Source organism: Peromyscus leucopus, chromosome 8b (genome assembly GCF_004664715.2).
Source record: "Peromyscus leucopus breed LL Stock chromosome 8b, UCI_PerLeu_2.1, whole genome shotgun sequence".
Taxonomy (NCBI): Eukaryota; Metazoa; Chordata; class Mammalia; order Rodentia; family Cricetidae; genus Peromyscus; species Peromyscus leucopus.
Window position 1 is genome coordinate 60,050,478 of NC_051086.1, and position 23,718 is coordinate 60,074,195.

At 41.1% G+C, this 23,718-nt stretch overlaps 1 protein-coding gene and 1 long non-coding RNA gene across 2 annotated transcripts in view; one reads left to right on the forward strand and one right to left on the reverse strand.

Annotated features, from left to right (window-relative positions):
- On the forward strand, positions 1-21,276 carry LOC119086997. Its single transcript, XR_005090412.1, has 2 exons — positions 1-286; positions 17,048-21,276. It is a non-coding gene; the product is annotated as an uncharacterized LOC119086997 (long non-coding RNA).
- Cpd (carboxypeptidase D) overlaps positions 19,303-23,718 on the reverse strand; it is a 64,455-nt gene continuing 60,039 nt past the window's right edge. The window contains exon 21 of the mRNA XM_028866796.2: positions 19,303-23,237. Within this exon, the coding sequence (XP_028722629.1) occupies positions 23,011-23,237 (227 nt within the window). The 3' untranslated portion in view covers positions 19,303-23,010. The remainder of the gene's footprint in view (positions 23,238-23,718) is intronic.

Consider the following 23,718-nt stretch of genomic DNA (forward strand, 5'->3'; position numbering starts at 1 on the left):
AGGAGGGAAAAGTAGAACAGCAAAATGGCCCAAAGAGTCAAAATACCATGTCCATGAGAACAGAAGAGAGTAACGTGTTTGAGTCTAAACAGTGTGTCCTTGATCACAGCTGGAGGGCCAATCATTCCCATTCACCTTCCCAGAATAAAGACGCCTGTGGTGGGGACAGCTCATTGGCAGTGTCACCTAAGAGAAGACTTCCTTCCTGGAGCCCTTCTGTGGATCAGAGGCTCCAACTGACTGTTTCTGTTCTCCAGGCTTCCGCAGTTGCTTTCTGCTGGATGACGTAAGTGTCTGATCTCATGAACTATTACCTCCTTCCTGTTGGCTGTTTCATTCTTTTACTTCCACTTGCTGTGTACCTAAAAAGTGCATTCATTTGAAAAGAGCATGGCTATTGCAGATCATTCTTCAGACAGAACACTGAGCCCTCTCCCCTCCAATGCCCACCAGTACTCATTTCTAAAACTCTATTCCCCGTTGTTCTGTTGGAGAATATCCATTCTTCTGTCTACACGTTGATTAACAAACAACTGGGTCCTTCCTCTGCCCCCTCCATGTCGCTGCTGAACCTATTTGGTGAGTTTATTTCAATGATTGAATTTTTCAGATCTGAAAACTTGCACTCACATCCTCACGTTCTTTTCCTTGTGAACACAATTTCCTGCTGAGACTCTGAAACATCATTTGTTGCAAGTTTGTTTATAGCCGAGTGTGGTGGTGCACAGCTTTAGTCCCAGCACTTGGGAGGCAAAAGCAAGTGGATCTCTGTGAGTTCGAGGATGGCCTGGCTTACATAGTGAGTTCCAGGACAGTCAGGGCTGAGTAGAAAGAGTCTATCTCAGAGAACAAAATAAACAAGCAAAATCAAAAGAGTTTGTTTATAAGTGCTCTCCAAATTGTTTTCATCATAGGTGTTTTTAATTCTTCGTCAGATAATCCTGACATCTGGATGTTGGAGTCCATTGGTTGTGCTCTTTCATTAGTTTACATTTCCTGGGGTCTTGGTATGAGTGATATATGTCTGTCTATGTATGCGTCTTGAGTATTTTAGGGTGGGGAAAAGATGCATCAGTTGGTAAAGCAAGCCCAAGGACATGAGTTCGAATCCCCTACCATCCATGCACCTATGTTAAAAATAAATAATCCAGGAATAGTAGATTGAATTTGTAACTCTAGTGTGGGTGTTGGGGGTAGAGTGGGGAGATGGCCAGATCGCAGGAGCTCATTGGCAGCCCCCAACCTTGTGGAACCTGTGAAGCTCCAGGTTCAGTGGGTGACCCTGTCTCAAAAATCAAGTAGAGAGTGATTAATGGAGACATCCAGCATCCATGTCAGGCCTCCACACGGACACAAATGCATGCATATCTGCATGTATACACACACACACACACACACACACACACACACACACAAATGTATCTCTCACACAAAATAGAAAATTAAAGATTAAAAATGTATTGTGAATATTTTAGGTATTATAAATTTCATGGTTGGAATGTAAAATGTCCTCCCACAGAGTCATGTATTTGAACACTTGGTCTCCAGTGGGTGGTGCTATGTAGGTTGTGGAACCTTTAGGAGGTGGAGCCTTGCTGGAGGAGGTGGAGCCTTGCTGGAGGAGGTGGAGTCTTTCCAAGTAATAACATATTAGAAAAAAATAGTTTTCTTTAAATGAGCCCATGTTCCCTCGTTACTAGGCCTCTGAGTTTGTTCTCCCATGGTAGGTGGGGAGAGCCCCACAGCAGCTGTGCACGAGCCTAAAGTCCAATGGCACTTTAGACCTCAGCTGAAGACCAGCAAAAAACATCCATATGCAGACTAGAGATGGAGACATGAACCAGGAACTAGGGGAGATGGTTAAAGTGTTGCGCAAATGTAGGGACCTGAGTTCAGATTCCCAGCACTGGCGTAAATGCCAGGCAAGTGTGGTTGCTTGCCTGTAATCCCTGAAGCAAGCTGGCTAGCTAGGCTAGTCAATCAGTGAGCTTTGTTCAAGTGAGAGAACCAGGAGAGCAGTGAGGAAGACACTTGACAGGAACCTCTAGTGTACACATGCACATACACATGTATGTATGCCTATACACATGCAAACATGCATATATACATGCACAGATACCACACAAACATAGGCATGCAATATAGAAGAATGAATCAAAATCCATGGTATCTTTTGGTGAGTTAGAGGATCTGCTCCTACAGACTTAATAATCTGTAATTCTACAGATCTTAGTCTCGTATTTACTGCTATTAGTGGTAATACTGAACTGAAGATTTCTTGAGGTGTTCCTGAAGCCCTGGCAGACAGCTTTTTTTAACTGTTCAAAAATGTGCCATGACTTTCCAACAGAGTGTCTTCTTGGAAGAGACAACAGGGTATCGACATTGGGTTTCCTACAGTCTCTGTCTACATTGAAAGGTAGGGTTTTCAAACACAGATTTACACATAGAAACCAGGTTGTGTGGACACCATGTGTGACAAGAAAGCAATGTTCAGGTCAATCTCATTTATCTAGTAGAAGACATGGAAGCCTCTAAACCTATCCCTCTTAGTCTATTGAGAGTTCCTTTTCATGCTTCAGGGTGAGTATGTAAGCAGGCTTCCCATAGAGTGGTTCAGAGGACCCAGTCATCTGAAAACGCTTCATTAATTTGAAAATGAGAAGCAAAGAGCTATTCTCCTTTATTAGACCCTCCTCCCCATTAACATGTAACATAAGCATTTATACTTTTCTAACATAGAAACACCAACACAAATATGTAGCATCATTACATAGCAGTTCTTTAATACAGAACCAGTTACTCTAAGGGTGTGCAAGAGATTTAGAAAAATATCTCTAATCAAAGCTCCCAGCACTAGACCATGCCAAACTTAGAATGTTTGCCTTAGAGAGCTCTTTACCTGTTTCTTTGGATGCACCAAAGATCCACACCAGGCAGCTCGGCAGCACAGAGGTGTGCCAGCAGCTCGGCAGCACAGAGGTGTGCCAGCCCCAACAGGAACTTCGTTGTCAGCAAACTCACACCTCAGGGGCAAGGAGAGGAGACACTGTGACTGTGCCATTTAGGACCCAGGAAAGGCCCTACCTAGCTTGGAGGACCTGAGAGATGAACCCTGGCAGGGGGAATGAATGGGAAATGTCTTAGGGTTTCTATTGCTGTGAAGGGACAACCATGACCATGGCAACTCTTATAAAACATTTAATTGGGTGGCTTACAGTTCAGAGGTTTAGTCCATTATCATCATGGTGGGACATGGTGGTGTGTAGGCAGACATGGTGATGGAGAAGGAGCTGAGAGTTCTTCGTCTTGATCTGCAAGCAACAGGAAGTAAACTCTGTCACTGGGCTTAGCTTGAGTATAGGAGACCTCAAAGCCCACCTCCACAGTGGCACACTTCCTCCAACAAGGCCATATCTACTCCAACAAAGACACACCTCCTAATAGTGCCACTCCCTTTTGGGGGCCATTTTCTTTCAAACCACCACAGGAAATGATATGTTAGAGGTGGGAAGCTGGATTCTCTTTCAGACTAGGAGGAGATCCTGCCTGTAGATAAGGTGTAAGAGTCAAAAGCTTTACAATCATCATGTAATGGAATCTCTATCACATGAGACAAACAGCAAGGACTCTGCTCCCTGACTGATTATGGCATCCTCTAATGCCTGGCTCAGCAGGTCTTCAACACTGTAACCCATGAAAGAGTCAAGGAAACGGGCACTAGTGCTGGGTGTGTTCTACGAAGCTGTCACTAAGATTGTTGGGGTCTCACCAGGTCATTGGGGTTCATGTTGGACAAACCTACAGATACAGTATGAGTGCCAGGGGATAATCTGCAGTGTTCTATGAGTCTTTCCTGATCAAAGTTTTCAGGAATGTAGGATATGATATGATATGATATGATATGATATGATATGACATGATATGGTAGCAGTACAATAGTTTGGGGTATTCCTTGGCTTGGCAGAAGAACTACATCCCTAGTAGTAACTTTTGCCTCTTCCATAATATACTTCTGGTTTTGGAACAGGTAGCCACATGGGTTCAGATCTCAGATAGAGTGGATTTTTTTCCCTATAATGCTGGCATTGGACCTAGTCTTCCACATCTAGCATGTACTCTATCACTGAGCTATAACTCCAGCCCTTGTGCGTGTGTGTGTGTGTGTGTGTGTGTGTGTGTGTGTGTGTGTGTGTGTAGGCCAGAGGTTGAAGTCAGTGTTTTCTTCAGTTGTCTGCTTTATTTTTGGAGACAGGAGCTCTCACTGAACTGATCTGGCTAGACTGGCTAGCCAGCGAACCGAAGGGATGGTCTTGTCTCTGCCCTCCCAGTACTGAGAGTGTGTGCAGCCTCAGCCAGATTCTTATGTGCGCGCTGGGCAATCAAACCAGGTCTTCATGCTTGCACTTTACTGAATGAGCCATGCCCACCTCCCCTTCCCTCACCAGCCCTTTTTAACTTCAAATTTTGCGACAAGAGTCTCACTAAATTGCCTGGTTTAGCCTTGAACTTATTCTGTACCCTAAAAGCCTTGAACTCTTAATCCTCCAGAGTAGCTGGGGCTATAGGCCTATAGTCTGGCCGGCCCGTAGGAGTTCTCAGGGTATCTAGATGCCTCTGTTCTTTGTTTACTGCTTGGGTGCCACACCTTGGATATTCATCCTGCTCACATCCCACGACACTTAGGTTTCCCTGGCTTCAGACATTCAGGTAACCAGAGTAGCTCTCTCCCTTGCTCCCCAGCACTCCTTACCCCATCTCCCCCCAACCCCTTTTGAGATGGATGGTTTCAGTTTGCAATTTAGGGAAGGATATTGGCACACAGGCAGCCATGGTGCTAAAGAGGAGCTGAGAGTTCTACATCGTGATTCCCAGGCAGCAGGAGAAGACTGTCCGCCACACTAGGTGTAGCTTGAGCATATATGAGACCTCAAAGCCTGTCCCCACAGTGACACACTTCCTCCAACAAGGCCACACCTCCTAATAGTTCCACTCCCTATGGACCAAGCATTCCAACCCATGAGTCCATGGGGGCCATTCCACTTCAAACCACCACACCCCCTGAGCCATTTCTCTGACCCAGAATTTACCTCTGTCTCTTGCAGACAGTTGGAGTAGGGACAGATCAGCTCAATTCACTGTGGGTGGAACTGGTACCAGGTGTGGTTCTCTGTGGAAGTTGATTGCTTTAGGTTAGCCCTTACTTTTACTGTGAAGCTCTTCCTTTTCTAACAGAAAGCAGGTCTACCTGTGTCCACTGTGTGACATGCTGGATTATTGTCTGTAGCATGAATTCTCATTGGTCTTAATAATAAAAACCCAGAGTCAGATGTTGGGGTAAATGCTGAATGATCAGAAAAGCAATAATTACATTAACAATGTCTAGTCCATTAGCATTTGACAAATTCAGAGAAAATACTCCATTATCTATCATAGCTTGGTGAATCCAAAGTGTTGTACCTAATTTACTTTCAATCCTAACTTGCATTACCAACCCCAAACTAACTTTTTATGTTTCTCAATCTTATACACTTTACATTTCTTTAGTGAATTTCTTTTCTGAATATGTTCATAAGGAAAACTATAACTATAAAGTCTCCAACTCTATCAGAGACCAAGAAAGAAATAATATTACCCAAGTAAGCAGGAAATGCAAGCAAGTGACTTCTAAAAACTGTGAGAAATGAAAAAAACATCTGGCTGCCTGGACAGTCGCCCAAGATTCCTCTGTAACATTGGGGTGTCCATCTTTGGCCTACAGGTCTAGCATATCTGACAGACTTTCCTGTGAAGCAGGATATTCTGAAGGGCTATCCCACCTTGCCTTGGCAAAGTTTGGCAGCCACTTTCTTTGTGTTCTGCTTGTCCAATTTGGAAAGCATATTGTTAGCAGTTGAGGCAAGAGCACTTTCTTGCCCAGTGGCTTACTTTTGCCACAAAGAAAGTAAAGTCCATGTGGAATTTCTTCGATGCCCATCATCTTCTCTGAAGTAGATTGGTGTTTTCAGGAGCAGACATGTCTCATTGCCATAAAAAAAAAAACCTGTTATTAAATCATCTTAAATGTCATATTCTGTAGATCTCTGAAGTATTTGAAGACCACTTGCCTATCTAAAAATAGCTCTCTGTTTGACCTTGAAAACATACCTAACATGATTTTAATAGGTGGCTAACTACTAACCTGAATTTCTTTATTATCCTAAATAGTTTGTAATAATAACTTTCAAGGACTAGAAATTTACATTACATTGTTAAATGAGCTGTATAGGTACAACACCTTGAACAAGAATAGAAACGTATGTACAATATGTTCTAACAAAAATAACCTTAAATTTGTATCAACATACAAAAATTCATATTTAAGACTATTAGTTGCTTTTTTTGTTTAAAAGTAGATTTAATAATGTACCCTTATCCTATCATATCTATTTCCTCCATTTTTCTTTTTAAAACAAGAACTTTGAATCTAATCTCCTTTGTTCAACTTTTTTCCTGACCATTACCAATAATAACTTATAACCAACCACCCTAAACGATGACAGATATCCATAACCCAATGAAAGACCAAAAACCAACCATTCTACCTTTTGGGAATGTGGGTGTCATGTTCTTTTCTTTTTTTTTTTCAAGACAGGGTTTCTCTGTGTAGCTTTGCGGCCTTTCCTGGATCTCGCTCTGTAGACCAGGCTGGCCTTGAACTCACAAAGATCTGCCTGCCTTTGACTCCCAAGTGCTGGGATTAAAGGCATGTGCCACCACTGTCTGGAAGGTGTCATGTTCTTAAATTTACTTCCTGCTGTCTAGCATCTTTAGGGGATCCTGAAAAGAAAAAAATTGGGTTAATTATCAAGTCCTGGGAGAGGTAGCTGTACCATTTTTTTTTAATCCAGTTTCTGCATAATGGGAAAGTGCAAGGCTTGTCTCAAGTCCTGGCTAGAGTAGTCTGTAAGGCTGGATCATCACAGTTAGCCACCTCAAAATGTTCCTGAGCAGTTAGTAGTCCAAAGCTAATCTTTAGGTGGTGTTTTTCAACTTAGTGGTGCTATTGTATTCCTGTTGGAATCCTCATTGTGGGACCCCATCATCCTTTTGGGGACTTCAAAGGTCACTGTTAGGCATGGTCAGGGTTCACTGCAGAAAATATAAACATTTTAAAAGTCATATGCATCAGATGTCAAAGAGGTCAATATTTGCAAACCTGAAATCATGTGCAGGAAGCTAGATGAAGCCTTTTTCTAAAATTAGTTAGTACTCTATATGACCATTAATATCATGACAAAAAGTTCTAAACATATACATATTAATCTTATAAATATAAATCTTATAAATCTTGCTATAATATTTATACTTTAAGAAAAGTTTTCAAGAGTCAAAATAAAACCAAAGGATTATGAGATTAGTAGCAATAGAATAGTCCCTTAATTTTGGTTTTCTTCTGTCCCATATCAGGTGGCTCTTCTTACATGAGACAGAGATTTTGGATTTTCCTTCAACAAGCATGCTTGGGTTTAGAGAAGGAGAGAGCCACACTTCAACTCCAAAGCCAGCTTTAATTTCCAATTGGACTGAGACTACAAAAAGACTTTTTTGCATTATATGTTGTAGAGAACAGCAGAAACAAACATTTAGGAAGATTTATGGAATTTTATCCTGTTGGAGATGTGATATACCAATAGGCCAATATACTCTTTTTCTTGGGACATTTTTTTTTTCTGGATGATTTGTCCTTTTCCTTCACATGTCTCATTTGTCCAGTGGTCTTCAGATTCCTTAGCTGGATGCCTTCGTTCTCCTGAAAAGACAAAAACAAAACCCTTCCCCAATCCTAATTTTGAGGAGGTTCCTTTTTGGCAAGTTATATCTGATCAAATGAAAAGTGTTTATTAGTTATAAAGTTAGTCTAGATTGAATGGCCACGTTGTTTGATGAACTATAATCTCTTCTAATTAAGAGGTCTCTCTTGTTCATATTGAACCTTTATCAATTTTGATGGTATCCATAGCTTTTCTTCTCCTGTGGAAACAAAAGCAAAACCTCTTCTTCAACGCAACACATATCCTGGTTTCCATTCTGAGGTCAACACATCTTTAAAGTATACAGCCTGATTTAATTCTGTAGTTTTTGTCTGTTATCCAATGGAAAATTCAGTTATTAAAGCATTATGCAGTCTATTTCTGGGGGTCTTTATTACTCCTTTCTGTTTATTTAGCATATCCATTAGAGTTCTGTTTGATCTTTCTATAACTGCTTGCCCTATAGGATTATGTGGTATACCTGTAAATATGCTTTATATTGTAATAAGAAAAATATTTTTTTATTTTACTAGCGACATATGTTGGAGCATTGTTAGTCTTAATTTGTACAGGTATTCCCATGATGGCCAAAGGTTCTAGCAAATGCAGGATTACAGAATCGGCCTTTTCAGAACTCAAAACAGTTGCCCATTGAAATCCTGAACAGGTTTCAATGGTGTGATGTACATATGTTAATTTTCCAAATTCTACAAAATGAAACACATCCACCTGCCATATTTCATTCCTATGAGTACCCTTTGGGTTATTTCTTGCAGGTAGTGGAGTTTGGTTGTATAAAGAACAAGTAGACATTTCCTTGGCTTCTTGCCAAGTAATGAAAAAAATCTTTTTTCAAACCTTTGCTAGTGACATGGTGTTTTTATGAAATTCTGAGGCCTCTAGCACATTTCCTATCAATAGTTTGATCAATTTCTTCATTACTTTGTGCTAGAGGGCCTGACAGACGCATATGGGATCAGATGTGTGTTGTATATATGGGATGATTCTTATTCCTGATTATTTTTTTGTAACTGAATAAATAATGAATTCTGACTCATCAAGATAAATTCAGCAGTTTCAATGTGTAAAACAACTCTTTCTGCATACTGAGAGTCAGTAACTATGTTGAGGTTCTGTAAAATTCACTAATACCATCAGAATAGTGTTGATGTAACTAACCGTCTTATAAAAAAAAACAAAACAATGTAAAAGAGAAAGCGAAGGTCAGAGCTCAGAGCTAAAATCTCACCTTCGCTGTGTGTCTCAGCTTCCGAAAGAGGGCTACTTCCTGTCTGTACGTTTTTTTATAGTATTATTGTTCTGCTTCTCATTGTTGTAACCCACACGTGACTGCCTCGTCACTGTCTGAATGTACAGCCCCTATCTTAAAGGCATATGTCTCCAATGCTGGCTGTATCTGAACACACAGATATCTATGGATTAAAGGCGTGTGCACCACGCCACACTCTGTCTATGGCTCTATAGCTCTGACCCCTGGCAACTTTATTTATTAACATACATTCAAAATCACATTTCAGTACAATTAGAATACCACCACAGAATAGCATATAATTTTGACTTTTGGACAGAATCATAAGGGTTTTGAGCCACTTTACTTAAATTTCCTGACTTATAGCCTTCCTTTACTGACTTGTTTGCATCAATATAAAATGTAGGGCTCCAGAAATTGGAATTCCCATATGATATGAGGAAGAGTCCAGTCAGTTCTTTTATAAATTTAATTCTTTTGCTTTTGGGGTATTTGTTGTTAATCTCTCCAAAAAAAACTACTGCAAGCTTTTTGCCAGTGTTCATCTTCTGCCCATAATGAGTCAATTTCATCATTAGTAAAAGTTACTGCAATTTCTGCTGGGTATATTCCTGCTAATTGACAAAGTCTCAATTTTTCTTTTAGAATCAACTCAGAGACCTTTTCCACATAGTTTTTTTTTTTTTTACTCTTTTTATGTGGTAAAAAGATCCATCCCAAGATAATATCTTTCCTCCTGCATTAATATTCCTGTAGGAGAATGTGTAGAGGGTAAAATAACTAGAATGCAATCAAGCTCTGGATCCAAACAATTCACATGTGCATCTTGTATTTTCTTTTCAACCAAAGCCAGTTCTCTTTCAGCTTCAGCTGATAATTCTCTTGGACTATGTAAGTCTTTGTCACCATTTAAGGTTTTGAACAAATTACTCAATTCATCATTTTTTACCCCAGTGTGGGCTGTAGATTAGAAATGTCTCCTAGCAATCTTTGAAAGTCATTAAGAGTCCACAATAGATCTTTCCTAATTTTCACCTATGGGGTCTAATTTTTTTGTAGACATATTTTATATCCTAAATAATCAATAGAATCTCCTCTTTGTATTTTTTCAGGAGCAATTTGTAATCCCCAACAAGGCAAAATTTTCTTTACTTCTCCAAACATTCTTTCTAAAGTATCTACATTTGAATCATCTAGTAAGAGTAACTATAGATTGAGGAAATTGTTACAAATCATTTCCAATGGCTGATGTACAAAATATTGGCACAGGGTGGGGCTATTTAACAGTCCCTGTGCGAGAATCTTCCATTGATATCTCTTAACAGGCTGAGAATTATTATAAGTAGGCACTGTGAAAGTAAATTTTTCTCAGTCTTTTTCTTGTAAGGGTATTGAGAAGAAACAGTCTTTTAAATCAATAACTATAAGAGGCCATCCTTTAGGTGACAGAGAAGGCAAAGGAATTCCAGACTGTAGAGAGCTCATTGGCTAGATCACCTTATGAACAGCTCTTTTATCTGTTACCATTCTCCATTTTCCAGAGTTCTTTTTAATAACAAATACAGAAGAATTCTTGAATATGCTGAGCATAGCTGCTCCTGTACCAGCTGTTCTAAAGCCTGTAATTTCTCTGATGTTAAAGGCCATTACTCAAACCCATACAGGTTTATCCATTAACTATTTTAAAGGTAGGGCTGTTGGTGCCTTTGAAAGATTAGCAGCTGTGTGTCTTTTTCTTATACAACCTGAATGATCAGTGACTATTCTTTATAATACCTTCTAATATTTCCCCAGACACATATGCTAATTTATGGTTTATTTCTGAGATTAGAGGAATGTTAATCTGAGTATTCCATTGCTGTAACAAATTATGTCCCCATAAATTCATTGCTATGTTAGCCACATATGGCTTTAATTTTCCTATCTGTCCTTCTAGCCCTATGCATTCAACCCATCAAATGCTCTGTTTTACCTGAGATAACAATTCCTAAAAGCTGAACATTTACCTCCTGAAGAGCCCAATTTGGATGCCAAGATTCTGGTGCAGTTATTGTTACATCCACATCTGTGTCTGTAAGACCTTCAATGACAATGTCATTTATTTGTATTTTAATTTTGGTCTTTGTTCATTTATAGAAGTTTGCCAAAATGTTCACTTTACAGTTTCTCCTGAAATTTTTGTTCTCTCTTCTATAGCTATTCTATCATCCAGAGCTGTATGATTTTTTTACAATAGGCATTAGGTTCTTTAATTGCTCTAGGAAGGAGTTTCCTCCATGATGATAGGAAATGACTGAATTGAATTTGACATGGAGGCCTGTGAGAGGCCCCTCAAGGTGTTTCCCAATGGCAAAGGATTACCTTGATTGTCCCTTGTTAATCTATATTCATTATTCCAGCGTCTGCCTTTGCCACACCTTCAGCATACTCCAGAAGGGAGGGGCTTTCTGTTGGGATTATTCTTAGAAAAAACATTGGTTTTAGGAATGTCCTGTTTAGAATCCCTTTGTAGGTGACCTTGTTTACTGCAATTGAAACATTTGACATTACTACTTTTGTTCAAACATATGGAAATCACCTCTCCTACCCAAGCATCATTGTGGTTATGAGATTCAATATTGACTGTATCTAGGATCCATTCCTCTAAGGTACTGATCTTGCATTTAGTGGCCCAATTATCCTTTTGCATCATGCATTAGCAATTTCAAAAGCTCAATTTTCTTTCTACTTCTTCAATTCTGTCCCAGGCATTCAAGGCTGCTGTGTGGTATAAAGCCAGGGTGTGGTCATCATATAGAGATTGTCTGTGTACATTAGCATAATCTTCCTCTTCAAGAAGTTGGTCTTGGGAGATTTCCATGCCTCTAGCCCTACTTCATTGTTCAATGGTCTTAGCTTCATCTTTCTACCAGGTCCTCCATTGTAACTGAGGACCAGGCTCCAAGACTGCTGTAACCAAGTCTCTCCTGTCTTGAGGTATAATTCTATTACAAATTGCCCACGAGTTTAACATCTGCTTCACAAAAGGTGAATGCATGCCATATGAGACTATCACTTCCTTGAATCTCCTCAAATCTAACATTTGCACAGGAATCCATTCAGCTCTTATACAACCTTGGGAATATCTATCATTTGGTAATTCCTGTTACTGGATAAATTAATGTTGGTTGTTTGAAAACCTTAGGCTGTTCCTCTCTAACCTTATAATGCAATGCTGAGATTGGTTCTCCTTTAAATTTCTCTGTCTGGGTCTGAATATCTCTATGATCTGTTTTAATAAGTTTTCCCAAAACTTTTATCTTGGCACACATATTAACCAACTTTAATGATTAAACAAAAATGATCAAACAGATAACATTTATAATTGACATCATGTAAATCCCACCTAAATTAATTGTCCTCTCATTTAATTGCTCCATTTCCAAACTGGCCAAAGTATTATCATATAGAGACCCAACTCCCTCCATTGTAATAGTGTTTCCCATTTTTTAATGGGGGAAAGGAGTCCCTCTTTTAACTAATTTCCCACTTTAAGAATTCCCAGTTGTCTCACCAGATCTGCCAACATGACGACTCAGATGACAGTCAAGTGTGGGGCTGACTGCTCTGCATAGAACAGAAGCCTGAGCAGTTTTCAAGGCAGCTACCTAGTGTGGCAGCAGCCTGAGGAGGGGGCCCAGGGAAAGCCCACAACCCCCTGGGAGAGAAGCCAGAGAGCCTGCCATCTGCAAAAGGGAACACATGAAGGCAGCTAACTCCTGTGGATTTTGGAGTCCAGAAGCCTATGGTGTTTGCTGCAGAGAGGCTGCAACTGAAAAATCCCAACTCACTCAGAGGCTTGAGGAAAACCTTAGCAGGCGGGGTGACTCCGGCCTCGTGCAGCTCCAGCCTGTCCTGGTGGCTGCAAAGCCACAGGCAAGAGGCTTTTTTGTGAATTCATGCCCAAAAAGTTGGATGCCAGATGTAGCACTAATTGGTCTTAATAATAAAAACCCAGAGTCAAATATCGGGGTAAATGCTGAAAGATCAGAGAAGTAAAGGAGCTAGCCACTAGAGAGCCTCTACCAAATCCGCTGACCAAAAAGGAAGAGCTCCTGCCTCCTCCCACCTTATATTCCTCTCTCTGCCCAGTCGTATCACTTCCTGTCTCCACCTCCCTAGTGCTGGGACTAAACACATGTGCCTCTAAAGTACTGGGATCAAAGGCATGAGATCCCAAGTGCTGGGATCAAAGCTGTGTGCCACCACTGCCTGGCCTAGAGGTTAACTTGTGGCTAGCTCTTCATTCTGATCTCCAGGCCAGCTTTATTTGTTAGAGCACAAACAAAACTTCACACAATTGTCAGTCAGTGACAAGGCCCAACCTATTGGGTGCTCTGCTCTTGCTTGGCTTCTCTGCTGTTAGATAGCACTCCCCCCCTCCAGACAGGGTTTCTCTGTGTAGCTTTGTGCCTGTCCTGGAACTCACTTGGTAGTCCAGGCTGGCCTTGAACTCACAGAGATGCACCTGGCTCTGCCTCCCTAGTGCTGGGATTAGAGGTAGATAGCACTCTTTCTCCTCACTCCATGTAGGAAACAGCAAATGCCTATGGCAAACATTTTATTATCCTGTTCACAACTCACTTGCTTTAGGCTACTAAGCTCTTAGTAGTTCACCAATTCTTTAGTGTGTATTTATTTTTCCTATCCCAACTTTTTTTTTATTTTGACTCAGTGGGACTCACAAAGTAGCCCTGGCTGTCCTGAATCTGTACATAGGTCAAGCTGGCCTAGAACTCACAGAGGTATACCTGCCTGTTTCCCCAACTACTAGGATGAAGTGTGTGTGATCATGCCCAGCCCAATTTTTGTAATTGCTCTTAATATAGTCTGTTTCAACTCAGTCTACCCAGAGTTACAAGTAGAACTAAATTATATTATTTATAATTTGTAAATTATTTTGTATTTTCATATATAATCATATTATCTGCAATTAAAAGAATTTTTCCAAAAGAAGTTATTTTATATGTAAGAGTATTTTACCTGCATGTATATGCACTATGTGCATACTTGGTGTCCAAAGATAGGAGAGGGGTGTCAGATCCCCAGGAACTGGAGTTAGAGATGGTCAACCATCATGTGGGTACTATATACTGAACCTGGGTCCTCTCCAGTAGCAACAAGTGCTCTTAACCACTGAGCCAACTCCCAGCCCCTGGTATCCATATCTTATTTTCATGCAGAGATTTCTTGTCACAGAGAAAAGTTCAGCTACTTCCGTAGTGGTTTGGTTTTGGTGACAGGGTAGAAAGTCCTCCGACTCTGCAGTTTTCATCTGACAGGATTCTAAAGCATGCCTTTTGCTTTTCTTTCATCCCCAATTGTCAAAAGGGTGCTTCTCCTTATGTGTTCTACACTTCATTAGAAGCTACATCTCAAAGATGCCCTCAAGTCACACCTAGCCAATTCAGATCAGGCTTACATTGAAGCCCTGACTCTCCAGTTTGTGGTCTGCTCCACTTTGACGTGTTTTAGACCATGTGGTGATTCTACATGGGCCCAGCAACCCAACATATGCTTTATAGAGTTGACAGTGGTAAGAGGTTTCTGAACATGCCACCACTAAGAATTGATCCAAGGCCTGGAGAGGTGGCTCAGTGATTAAGAGCACTGGCTGTTCTTACAGAGTACCTGGGTTCAATTCCCAGCACTCACATGGCAGCTCACGACTGTCTGTAACTCCAGTTCCAGAGAATCTGACACACTCACACAGACATACGTGTAGGCAAAACACAAATGCGAACAATATAAAAATCAATCAATAAAATGGTGTGGAATAATCATATAAAAAAGAATTAATTCAAAATCAAATATATGCCAGGTGGTGGTGGCACGTGTCTGTAATCCCAGTACTTGGGAGGCAGAGGCAGGCAGATCTCTGAGTTTGAGGCTAGCTTGGGCTACAGAGTGAGTTCCAGGACAGCAAGGGCTACACAGAAAAACCCTGACTCAAAACGGACTCCCCACCCCAATAAAGTGTGCAGCGATTCCAAGGTGTCTGGAGCTGTGCTTGCCTGTCTTCTCACAGTACTTCATGAGTTTTGGTTCGAGCACACGGCCCAGACTTTGCACCGTGCATGACATCACACCACACAAAGGCAATGACAGCTGCCTGAAGCATCCAGCTCAGATTCGAGACTATGTTATAAAGTTCAGTGGTGGTGCACGCCTTGAATCCCAGCATTTGGGAGGCAGAGGCAAGTGGATCTCTGTGAGTTCGAGGCCAGCCTGGGCTACTGCGTGAGTTCCAGGACAGGCTCCAAATCTACACAGAGAAACCCTGTCTAGAAAAGAAAAAGAAATTGACGACGCTGTGTCAGTATCACAGATTTAGGTAAAAATAGACAAGTGTATTTGTCTCACTAGCATGTAAGTGTTTTCATCTTTAATGGTGAAGTTATGTGTACCAAAGAATTAAAATAAATTCTTTATGATTGACTATCACTGGATGCTTGCTTTGTATATCTACTCTTTGTTCTTATATGCCAGGATTGTATGAAAATTCCTTGGGCTGCAAGTGGACACTGTGAACAGCTCTATCAGACCCTTCAGATGCACAGCCTTGTCTGTCTGGCGGTAATTCTAGATCAACACTGGAGCGGCACATCCATTTGCTGGCATTCCTGTCTTCCTCTCAGTTCGCTTCCCAGCCTGGTGGCGCCACTGAGGGGGGGAAGGGTAGAGGGGTATTAGCAAGGACATGCTGTGATGTTTATTTTTCTCATCTTGTTCAATTTTGATTAAGACATTCTCTACTTTCATATTATATCAAGTGTATGATTTCTATATACATTTTTCTTGGAGGCAGGTTCTTGCTATGAGACAGGCTGGCCTCAAATTAGGGGTCTTCCTGCTTTCTTGCCTCAGATTACTGACATTTCAGGTGTGTGCCCCCACGCCCGCCCCTTTTCTGTTTTGCATTATTCTGAAATGAAATACTGGGAGACAGCCAGGCTGCTGACAGTGTTTCCAGCTATCTGCAAGTTCATCTTCATCCTTGAAGAATGTATTACATTCTATGTTGGAATCACTCAGGCATCAGCCAGTATTTTCAAAGTAGACTTTCAGTCTATGTTTGTTTGTTGTTGGGAATGAGTTTTCCTTCCTTCCTTCCTTTTCCTCTTTCCTCCTCCTCCTCCTCCTCCTCCTCCTCCTCCTCCTCCTCCTCCTCCTTCTCTCTCTCTCTCTCTCTCTCTCTCTCTCTCTCTCTCTCTCTCTCTCTCTCTCTCTCTCTCTGAGACAGGGTTTCTCTGTGTAACCCTGACTGTCCTGGAACTCACTAATAGACTACACTGGCCTCGAACTCAAGAGATTTGCCTGTCTCTGCCTCCAGAGTGCTGGGATTAAAGGCATGCACCACCACCACCTAGTTAAAATTTCTTAAGACTCCTAAGAATGTCTACAAGTCTATCTTCTGGCCAAAACAACTCTCTAAATTTATTTTTCATATCTTGTTTCCAGAAGTCTCTTATTTTATAGTTTCTTGTGATAGTCCCTGTTGACTGTCTTTTGTTTCTTGTTTTATAGCATTTGATAATGCCAACACCCGAAACAAAGAGAAGCTTTTTTATTTGTTCCTACGGTGGTGAAAAAGTTGTGAGGTCCCCTCTGCCTCTATGATGGAGACACCTTCCACAGAAACTGAGCTCTGTGTAGCTGGGCAGGCTCTAGGCATCCTCCTTCCTATGCCCGGCTCCTCCTCAAATGTACCATCATTCAAGTCCTGTTTAAGAGAAAACAGTACAGAGTCCTTCCCTGTACCCCCCTGACACCCACATCCTCCACATTAAAACTCAGCAGTCAATTCTGCATTCGCTTTGCAGATTCACTATCCGAAACCCCCAATCCAGCAATCCTCTAATCCTGCCATTACCATAACCTGCCCACACCTCACTCATTCCATACTGTCTTTAGGATTAATTCTAGGTTCCTTATGTCTTTTCAGATCCTAACCCAAAAGCTTGTTTGAGGCTGGGCTCTTCCAGAAACAATATGATCATCCCAAGTGACAGTGTGTACAGATGCTGGAGTCCTGGGAAACACTTGGAATTCTAACAGGTGGTGATGCTCAGGCTGAACCACGAACCCTGGGCCTTCTCCATGGTAGGCCGCTGCTTTACCACTGAGCTACGCCCTCAGCTCTGCTCTAGCAGTCTAAACTTCCCTCACACCTCCTTCACTTTGGCTCAAGCTCAATAACAGTCCTAGAATATGAACAATGTTATCAACAGTGTGTTTATTCTCTTCTGTTTCTAAATGGTCCACCTTAAATGTATACAACTATCAGTCTTCTTTTCCACTACAACTCTGACTTTATCTTGGTCTCTTCATACTCTTCTATTTGAATACATTATTTGCACTAAAGTTGAGGTATCCATTCTATGCCTACCCCTGCCTTTGGAGACAAGGGGTCTGACTATATAAACCAGGTTGGCCTTGAACTCATAGAGGTCCGCCTGCCTCTGCATCCTGAGTGCTGGCATTAAAGGCGTGCGCTATGCCCAGCTATACTGACACTTTTAATTACTACGAGGCCTTCAATCTATTCATGAACCTGTACCCTTGTGTCTTCAGTCTTCTTCCAAGAGAGACTCAAAACTGCACTCGACTCTCACACACTTCTCCATCACTCTGTTCCACTGAGGCCGACCTGTCATTCTTATTCATCTCATTCCCATTTGTTTACACTGTACCAGGGAACCAAATTCCATTTGACCTAGCCAAAAGTACTAAAGAAGTAGCGTGCTTGCTTTAAACCTATTACTGGGTAATGCTGGTGGAAACTGTAATTTTAAATGTCATTCCATTGCTTTTTAAGTTTTAGGTCACTGATGGCATAGTTATTTAACATTTATACTAAGTAACAGAGAATCAGCAGTAGAGTTGGATTTTAAATGGAAGTGAGAATGGGACATGCGGATCTGCATGCTGGCTTTTATTCATAACTGAGAAGTGTCTGAGCAGTGACTACTGTATTCACAATGCTGGTAACAGCTCCTAGACATCTGAAAACTGAACACAACTGGTAGACCGTGTTTATAAAAAAAACCAAAAGACTTCTGGATTCAGGCATGAAAAAAAATGGTCAAACTCAGGACAGGATTTCAAACAGTTAAACAAGCTTTTACCAAAGAAGTGTAAAGACAACCTAATCTCACCTAAGGACAGTCTGAAGCGTCTGGAAAATTAAAACTTCTGCCACACTTCAGACCACCTACTGACCCACACGGTAGAAGAAAGTTCCAGCAAACTGTCCTATCTAAATATGTCTTTTAAACTGAAAGGATGACCTCTAAAAGAGCTTTGTTCATATTGCTGGAAAAGTCCTTTCAAGTGGATCAGGAAACAGATGAAGGAAAATGACACCGGCCACTCCAGGTATCCAGTTTTGAGCCAACTCCACCTCATCAACCCACACTGTCATTCTACTGAAGACTTAACAAACATGAAAACGAGCCTCGGAGCCTGATCTGAGAGTCCTGAAATTCAAGGTCACATTGCATAGGACATCAATCCCAGGCTGGGCCAGGCTGAAACCTTTCCGAACTTGCTCAGGAGACTTTCTACTGAGAGATGCTAAAGGCTACCGAAGCACAGTCTAATGTCATTTCTGTTCCTCTAGTCTGAACTATGAGTTCCCTGTCAGCACAGCCCATGCTTGTTTACATAACTGTTTTCCAACTCGGTAGAACAGCAAGAGCGAAGAAACCTGTTAAATAACAAGGGGACACTAAATGTTATCACCGCCACGCCTGACATCAGGGCAGGTTATTCTAAATGGGCTTCACCTGGAACAGGGACCATAATTTTAACAAACAAGTTTAACATGGGTCTATAAACCTCTCGTGCTTTCCTGATCTGAAGGACAGCACACAGAATAGACGTGTGCTGGGCACAGTGTTAAAACCTGGGTTGTTACTGTGTGTGTGGTACTTCTGTGGAGTGGCTGAACACATCATTCTGGGCGAGCTACGCAACTGTGGCTGCTACGTGATACCGTCACTTCTGAAACAAAACCTGTTTGTCAATTCCTACAGAAAGAACATTGGATAGGTGACTCCCTGTTCTCTGACTTTGGTACTGTTTTCTACTTAAGTCAGGTAGAAAAACTTAACTTAAAACTTTCAAAATTAGAGCAATAACTTTTTTTGGCCTATTGTTTTTGAATAAAGATTATGAGACAACACACAAAGAAAGACAAACATCATAAAATAACTTTTATACAGGATTAGTAGATCTGTTTACATATATAAAAAACAAAGGACCTCATTACAGTTAGATTTCACATAAATTACACAGATTAACTTTTTAAAACTACTATTCAATTCTTTTAAAGTTCCTTTTAAATTTTTCGTTTTGAAGGCACAGTGCATGAAATCCAACAAAGACCAAAGCACTTAGGAGGAATGGGTGTCAGGCATGCCACAGAAATAGCTAAGGGTGGTTTGGGAGCTGGGGAGGATCATTCTGAAAGAAAGCAGAGAGGTGAAAAGAACATAAAAAATTCCATGTCATACCTCCAAAAAATCTGCAGCACAGAATGTAGCTAGTACATTCATGTTATGCCACTTATAAACATCGTCATTGTCTATATTTACATAATTTTTATCCAACTGCCTCAAAATGGTAACCTACTTTCAACTTTCAGAATCAACCAGGGGAGTATTCTCAGAGTCAGTGGAACCATTAATGATTTTTTGCCAAATATAAAAAGAGAAGTGGGTGTTGGGAAGGTTTTCTTCAAGAACTAGAAATCCAAACTCAATTGACATTAATCAAAGGCCCTACTCACCCTCTCCCCCAAAACCTGCTATAATTAAAATTAACCAGAAACCTAAAGTTATCAACAAGTTGCTATACAGAAAGATCATTGAATATTTAACTATTAGTGGAATTTTAGTAATAATAAAGAAAAAACTGGGGAAAATGCCGGGCTGCTACCGTAAAACAATCCCGCCAGAGACCCACATCACAGGACAGCATGACAGATTCATAGCCAAGAAGCTTCTAAGAGAGCAGGGATAAAACCTGGCACAAGTGTGAGTGTGACAAGACAATAAACATATTTAATGCTGGGGATAAGTAGAAATCAATGGAGTAGCGAGTCTTGGTTTCTGGTAACCTGGGGCTAGCTCAAAAACACAGCAAGTTCAGACATAAGTACTACCTTTTTATTTTTCCACTCATAATTAGTTTTAAATTTAATATTCACTAATTCAGCAAATCTCATTCAGATGAAATCACTAATCTTTAAAGATTAACCAAGCACACTGAGCCAAAAATACAATGTTTCCTTCCTTGAGGCTGACAGAGTCCCAAAGCCAGTTCCCTTCAGTGAGGACCAAAAGTCCTCTTTGCTGGATCAGATCCCATCACCACCCAGAGTTCCACCAGATACACTTGGCAATCTTTGTCAGTACAAGTGCATCCTCACAGGCAGACACTTTAAACATCACCTACCAATCATGTAGCCTTTATTAAGGAGCAGGGAGGGGAGGCTTATAAACTCATCACCAGGACAAAACAAAGCCTGTGAGCAAAGGAAAGGCACATCTCAGACTGGGGCAAAGTTCCTAATACTGTGACACTCGGGTCCGTGACTACAGAAATGGCAAGTCTCCAGGAGAAACACTGAAGGAATGCATTCCCCATCCCATATGGCTTCAGTGCCCTCTGCTGCCAAAGCGGTCCAACATTCGATTAGATCCACAAACAAAAAAAGGCAGGGCTAAGAACACAGTCTTAGTAGGCATGGATCGTGTACATTCATGTTCATAGGTAACAGAGGGTGGAGAGGGCTGGCTTTCCAGCTCAATGCATTAGACGTTCACCAAAGACTTGAAACTTAGAGCAGAATTTGGGTTCATTTCAGGAAAAAGTATTCTGTATATTCACCTCTAAAAATTCCACACATACTTTAAAAGGCATGGCCTCTGACCACTGAGATGGACTGTTAAGAACACACTTAATCCGAGAACAAGCGGCAAGGTGTTCTTTGGTGAACACCAACGCTAGTAAAGCAAAGGCTGTCATGTCTTTGTAATGTACTCTAGCTGTAATGTCCCGAGCAGGGCCCAGCCACAAGCCCCTTGTTGGTTTTCTGACTTGGCACTTTGAAAAATAAAGCTGAAAAAGAGCAATACACATCATTTAGAAAAACACAAAGTGTTATTAGAAGAAATGAAACCATGTGCCTTTCACTAGTATTAACTTCCACGAACTGTTCTGTTCATATGGTAAAACAAGGGTTCAGATCTGCTGATACCAGCACTAATTCCAGAATGGCTGAACCTAAGCCACCTAACCGACCACACCTAACAAATATCATGATCTCATTATTCCCTTCCATGAACCAAGATCTGGATTTCATACAGCCACTTTGATGCATTCCTCACCAATGTGGCCGAGTGGCCAAGGTGAGCTGAGGCTTTGGGGTAACTGATACATTAATGGTATGAATACAGTTTGGAAAGGTAAGAGCTAGTTTTTTGATCCCCTGATTTAGTATAAGTTCAGCAGCAACTTGGCCATTAAAACATTCAAAGTTATCAAACTGTTACGTCATTGGTAAGACTCACACTTACAAAAAGCATCATTCTACTGAACAGCATTAAGAGACACAATAAAATGCAAATCTTTCAGGTCTTTGCCTGACTGGCAGTGAAGAAGACACCTTCACACCACTGTCCCATCACACGGCAGTCCTTTAGTTGACTCTTTTAAATGGAGGGAGCCATATTTAAAAGCTTTGAACTGAAAATTTTAACATAATCGCCTGATTAAAAAAAAAAAAGCTGTCAAAGGAATCATTAGGACTTGCAGAGGCCTGTACACACAAGGCCACAGTATTTCTTTAACAGTATGCCATCACACGGTGAAGGCTTGGGCTGGAGCATCAAGTGTAGACATTATGGATCCAGGTGTATTAAGAATGTCCAAGGAGGTCTCTTCCACTCCTAGATATTTTCATCAGTAGAATTCGGGGCCTTTAGGTGTGGGGTCATCTGGAAACAGTAGGTGTACAGTACGGAAAGGGGCTGACTTAGGAAACATTAAGGAACAGGCATTCCTAGAAGAACGAGTGCTTCACAGATAAAGCAGCAGCACCTGTGGGTTTTCCCAAGTTAAGACAGGCAAGTCCTTACTTCTGCTCCATCTCCTTCTGACCTCTACACACGGGGACACCTGGTGCCTCCACAGCAAAGCCAGTGAGTGTTCCCCTTTAAGATGAGGATATTTAGAGCTTTGATAAACCTTACAAGAGAGGTAGTGAAATCCTGCTTAGAGCACAGCCCACCAGTTCTGATCCAGCTTGGAAACAGGTAGAAAGATAAATACGGAAGCCCATTTATTCCATTTTCTAATGTCATATATGTTTAAGAATCATCCAGCCTCCATTACCTGAATAAGAGAAACCCCAGCTATTTGCTAACTGGAGAAGAGAACTCCTCAGTAGATGGAGAAATATCTCGAGTTTTTAAAGCTTTATGTCAGAGTCTGACTGGTGTCCCTGCCTTAATGTTTCTAGATTCTTTTGGCCTTTAAAGTAAAGAGAAACAATACTAAAGCCACTAGTAAATACCTGATGTACAAAATACAACATCTACTAGATGGCTTTATGCTGTTACTATATAAGCTCTGAACAGCTCATCTTAAATTAAAAAGGAAAACAAAGTGGCTGTCCCATCTTCTGCTGCATAAATAGAAATCAGATTTTTAGAAAAGGTTAAGAGTATTTTAAGGAAGGGAAGTTCAAAACTGCCCGTGATATTCAGAGAATAGGAATTTAGCAGGATAACTTCCCAAAGCTCTTTGAAGAAGGAGGAATCTTTCTTCTCACTGCAGTCCTCCAAGAGGAGCTGTCGCTTTGCTTGGTGCCTATGGAGGGAGATATGCAAAACGTGTTTTTCAATGTTTGCTAGAATACAACGTTTCCTCTTCTGTGTCCGTTTCATCTTGGAACTCATGGCTTAGGAGGGACTTCTTGGAGCCAGTGGACATCATGCGAATTTCATCCTCATACTCATCATGATGCTGCCGTAGCCGATGGAAGCCATCTTTGTGTCTGTTAGACTTGATGGAGCAGATGCACCAAATGATGCAAGCAGTTAGGATCAATGCAGACATGGTGGCACCTGTCCAACAAGACCACACAGGGCGTTATGAGTAAGCAACTACCTTCAGAGCACTTTAAATAATATGTCATTTACTGTAATTTCATGCAACTAGGAGCAATTTGCTTGGTCTGGAGATGTTCTTCTGTGGTAGACTGCTTGCCTGGCAGGCAGGAAGCCTGGGCTTCAATCTCTGGGATCTCAACAAAAACCACCCTGTTATCCTAGACGCAGCACATGCACAGGGTGCGAATTGGGAAACAATGAGCAAACCATTACATTCCTACTACCTCAAGAGAACTTGTAATTACTTTAGTGTTATTTCCCCTACATCTCCTTTCTTTCTTTCCTTCTTTCTTTATTTTCCTGGGCTGGGGATTGATCCTAGGGCAATCCTAGAGTTGCACTCCCAGCTCCCCAGATTGTTCGTTCATTCTTTCTTTCTTCTTTTCTTTCTTTTTTTGAACTTAAAAATAGTTACATTTTGTTTATTTATATTGTG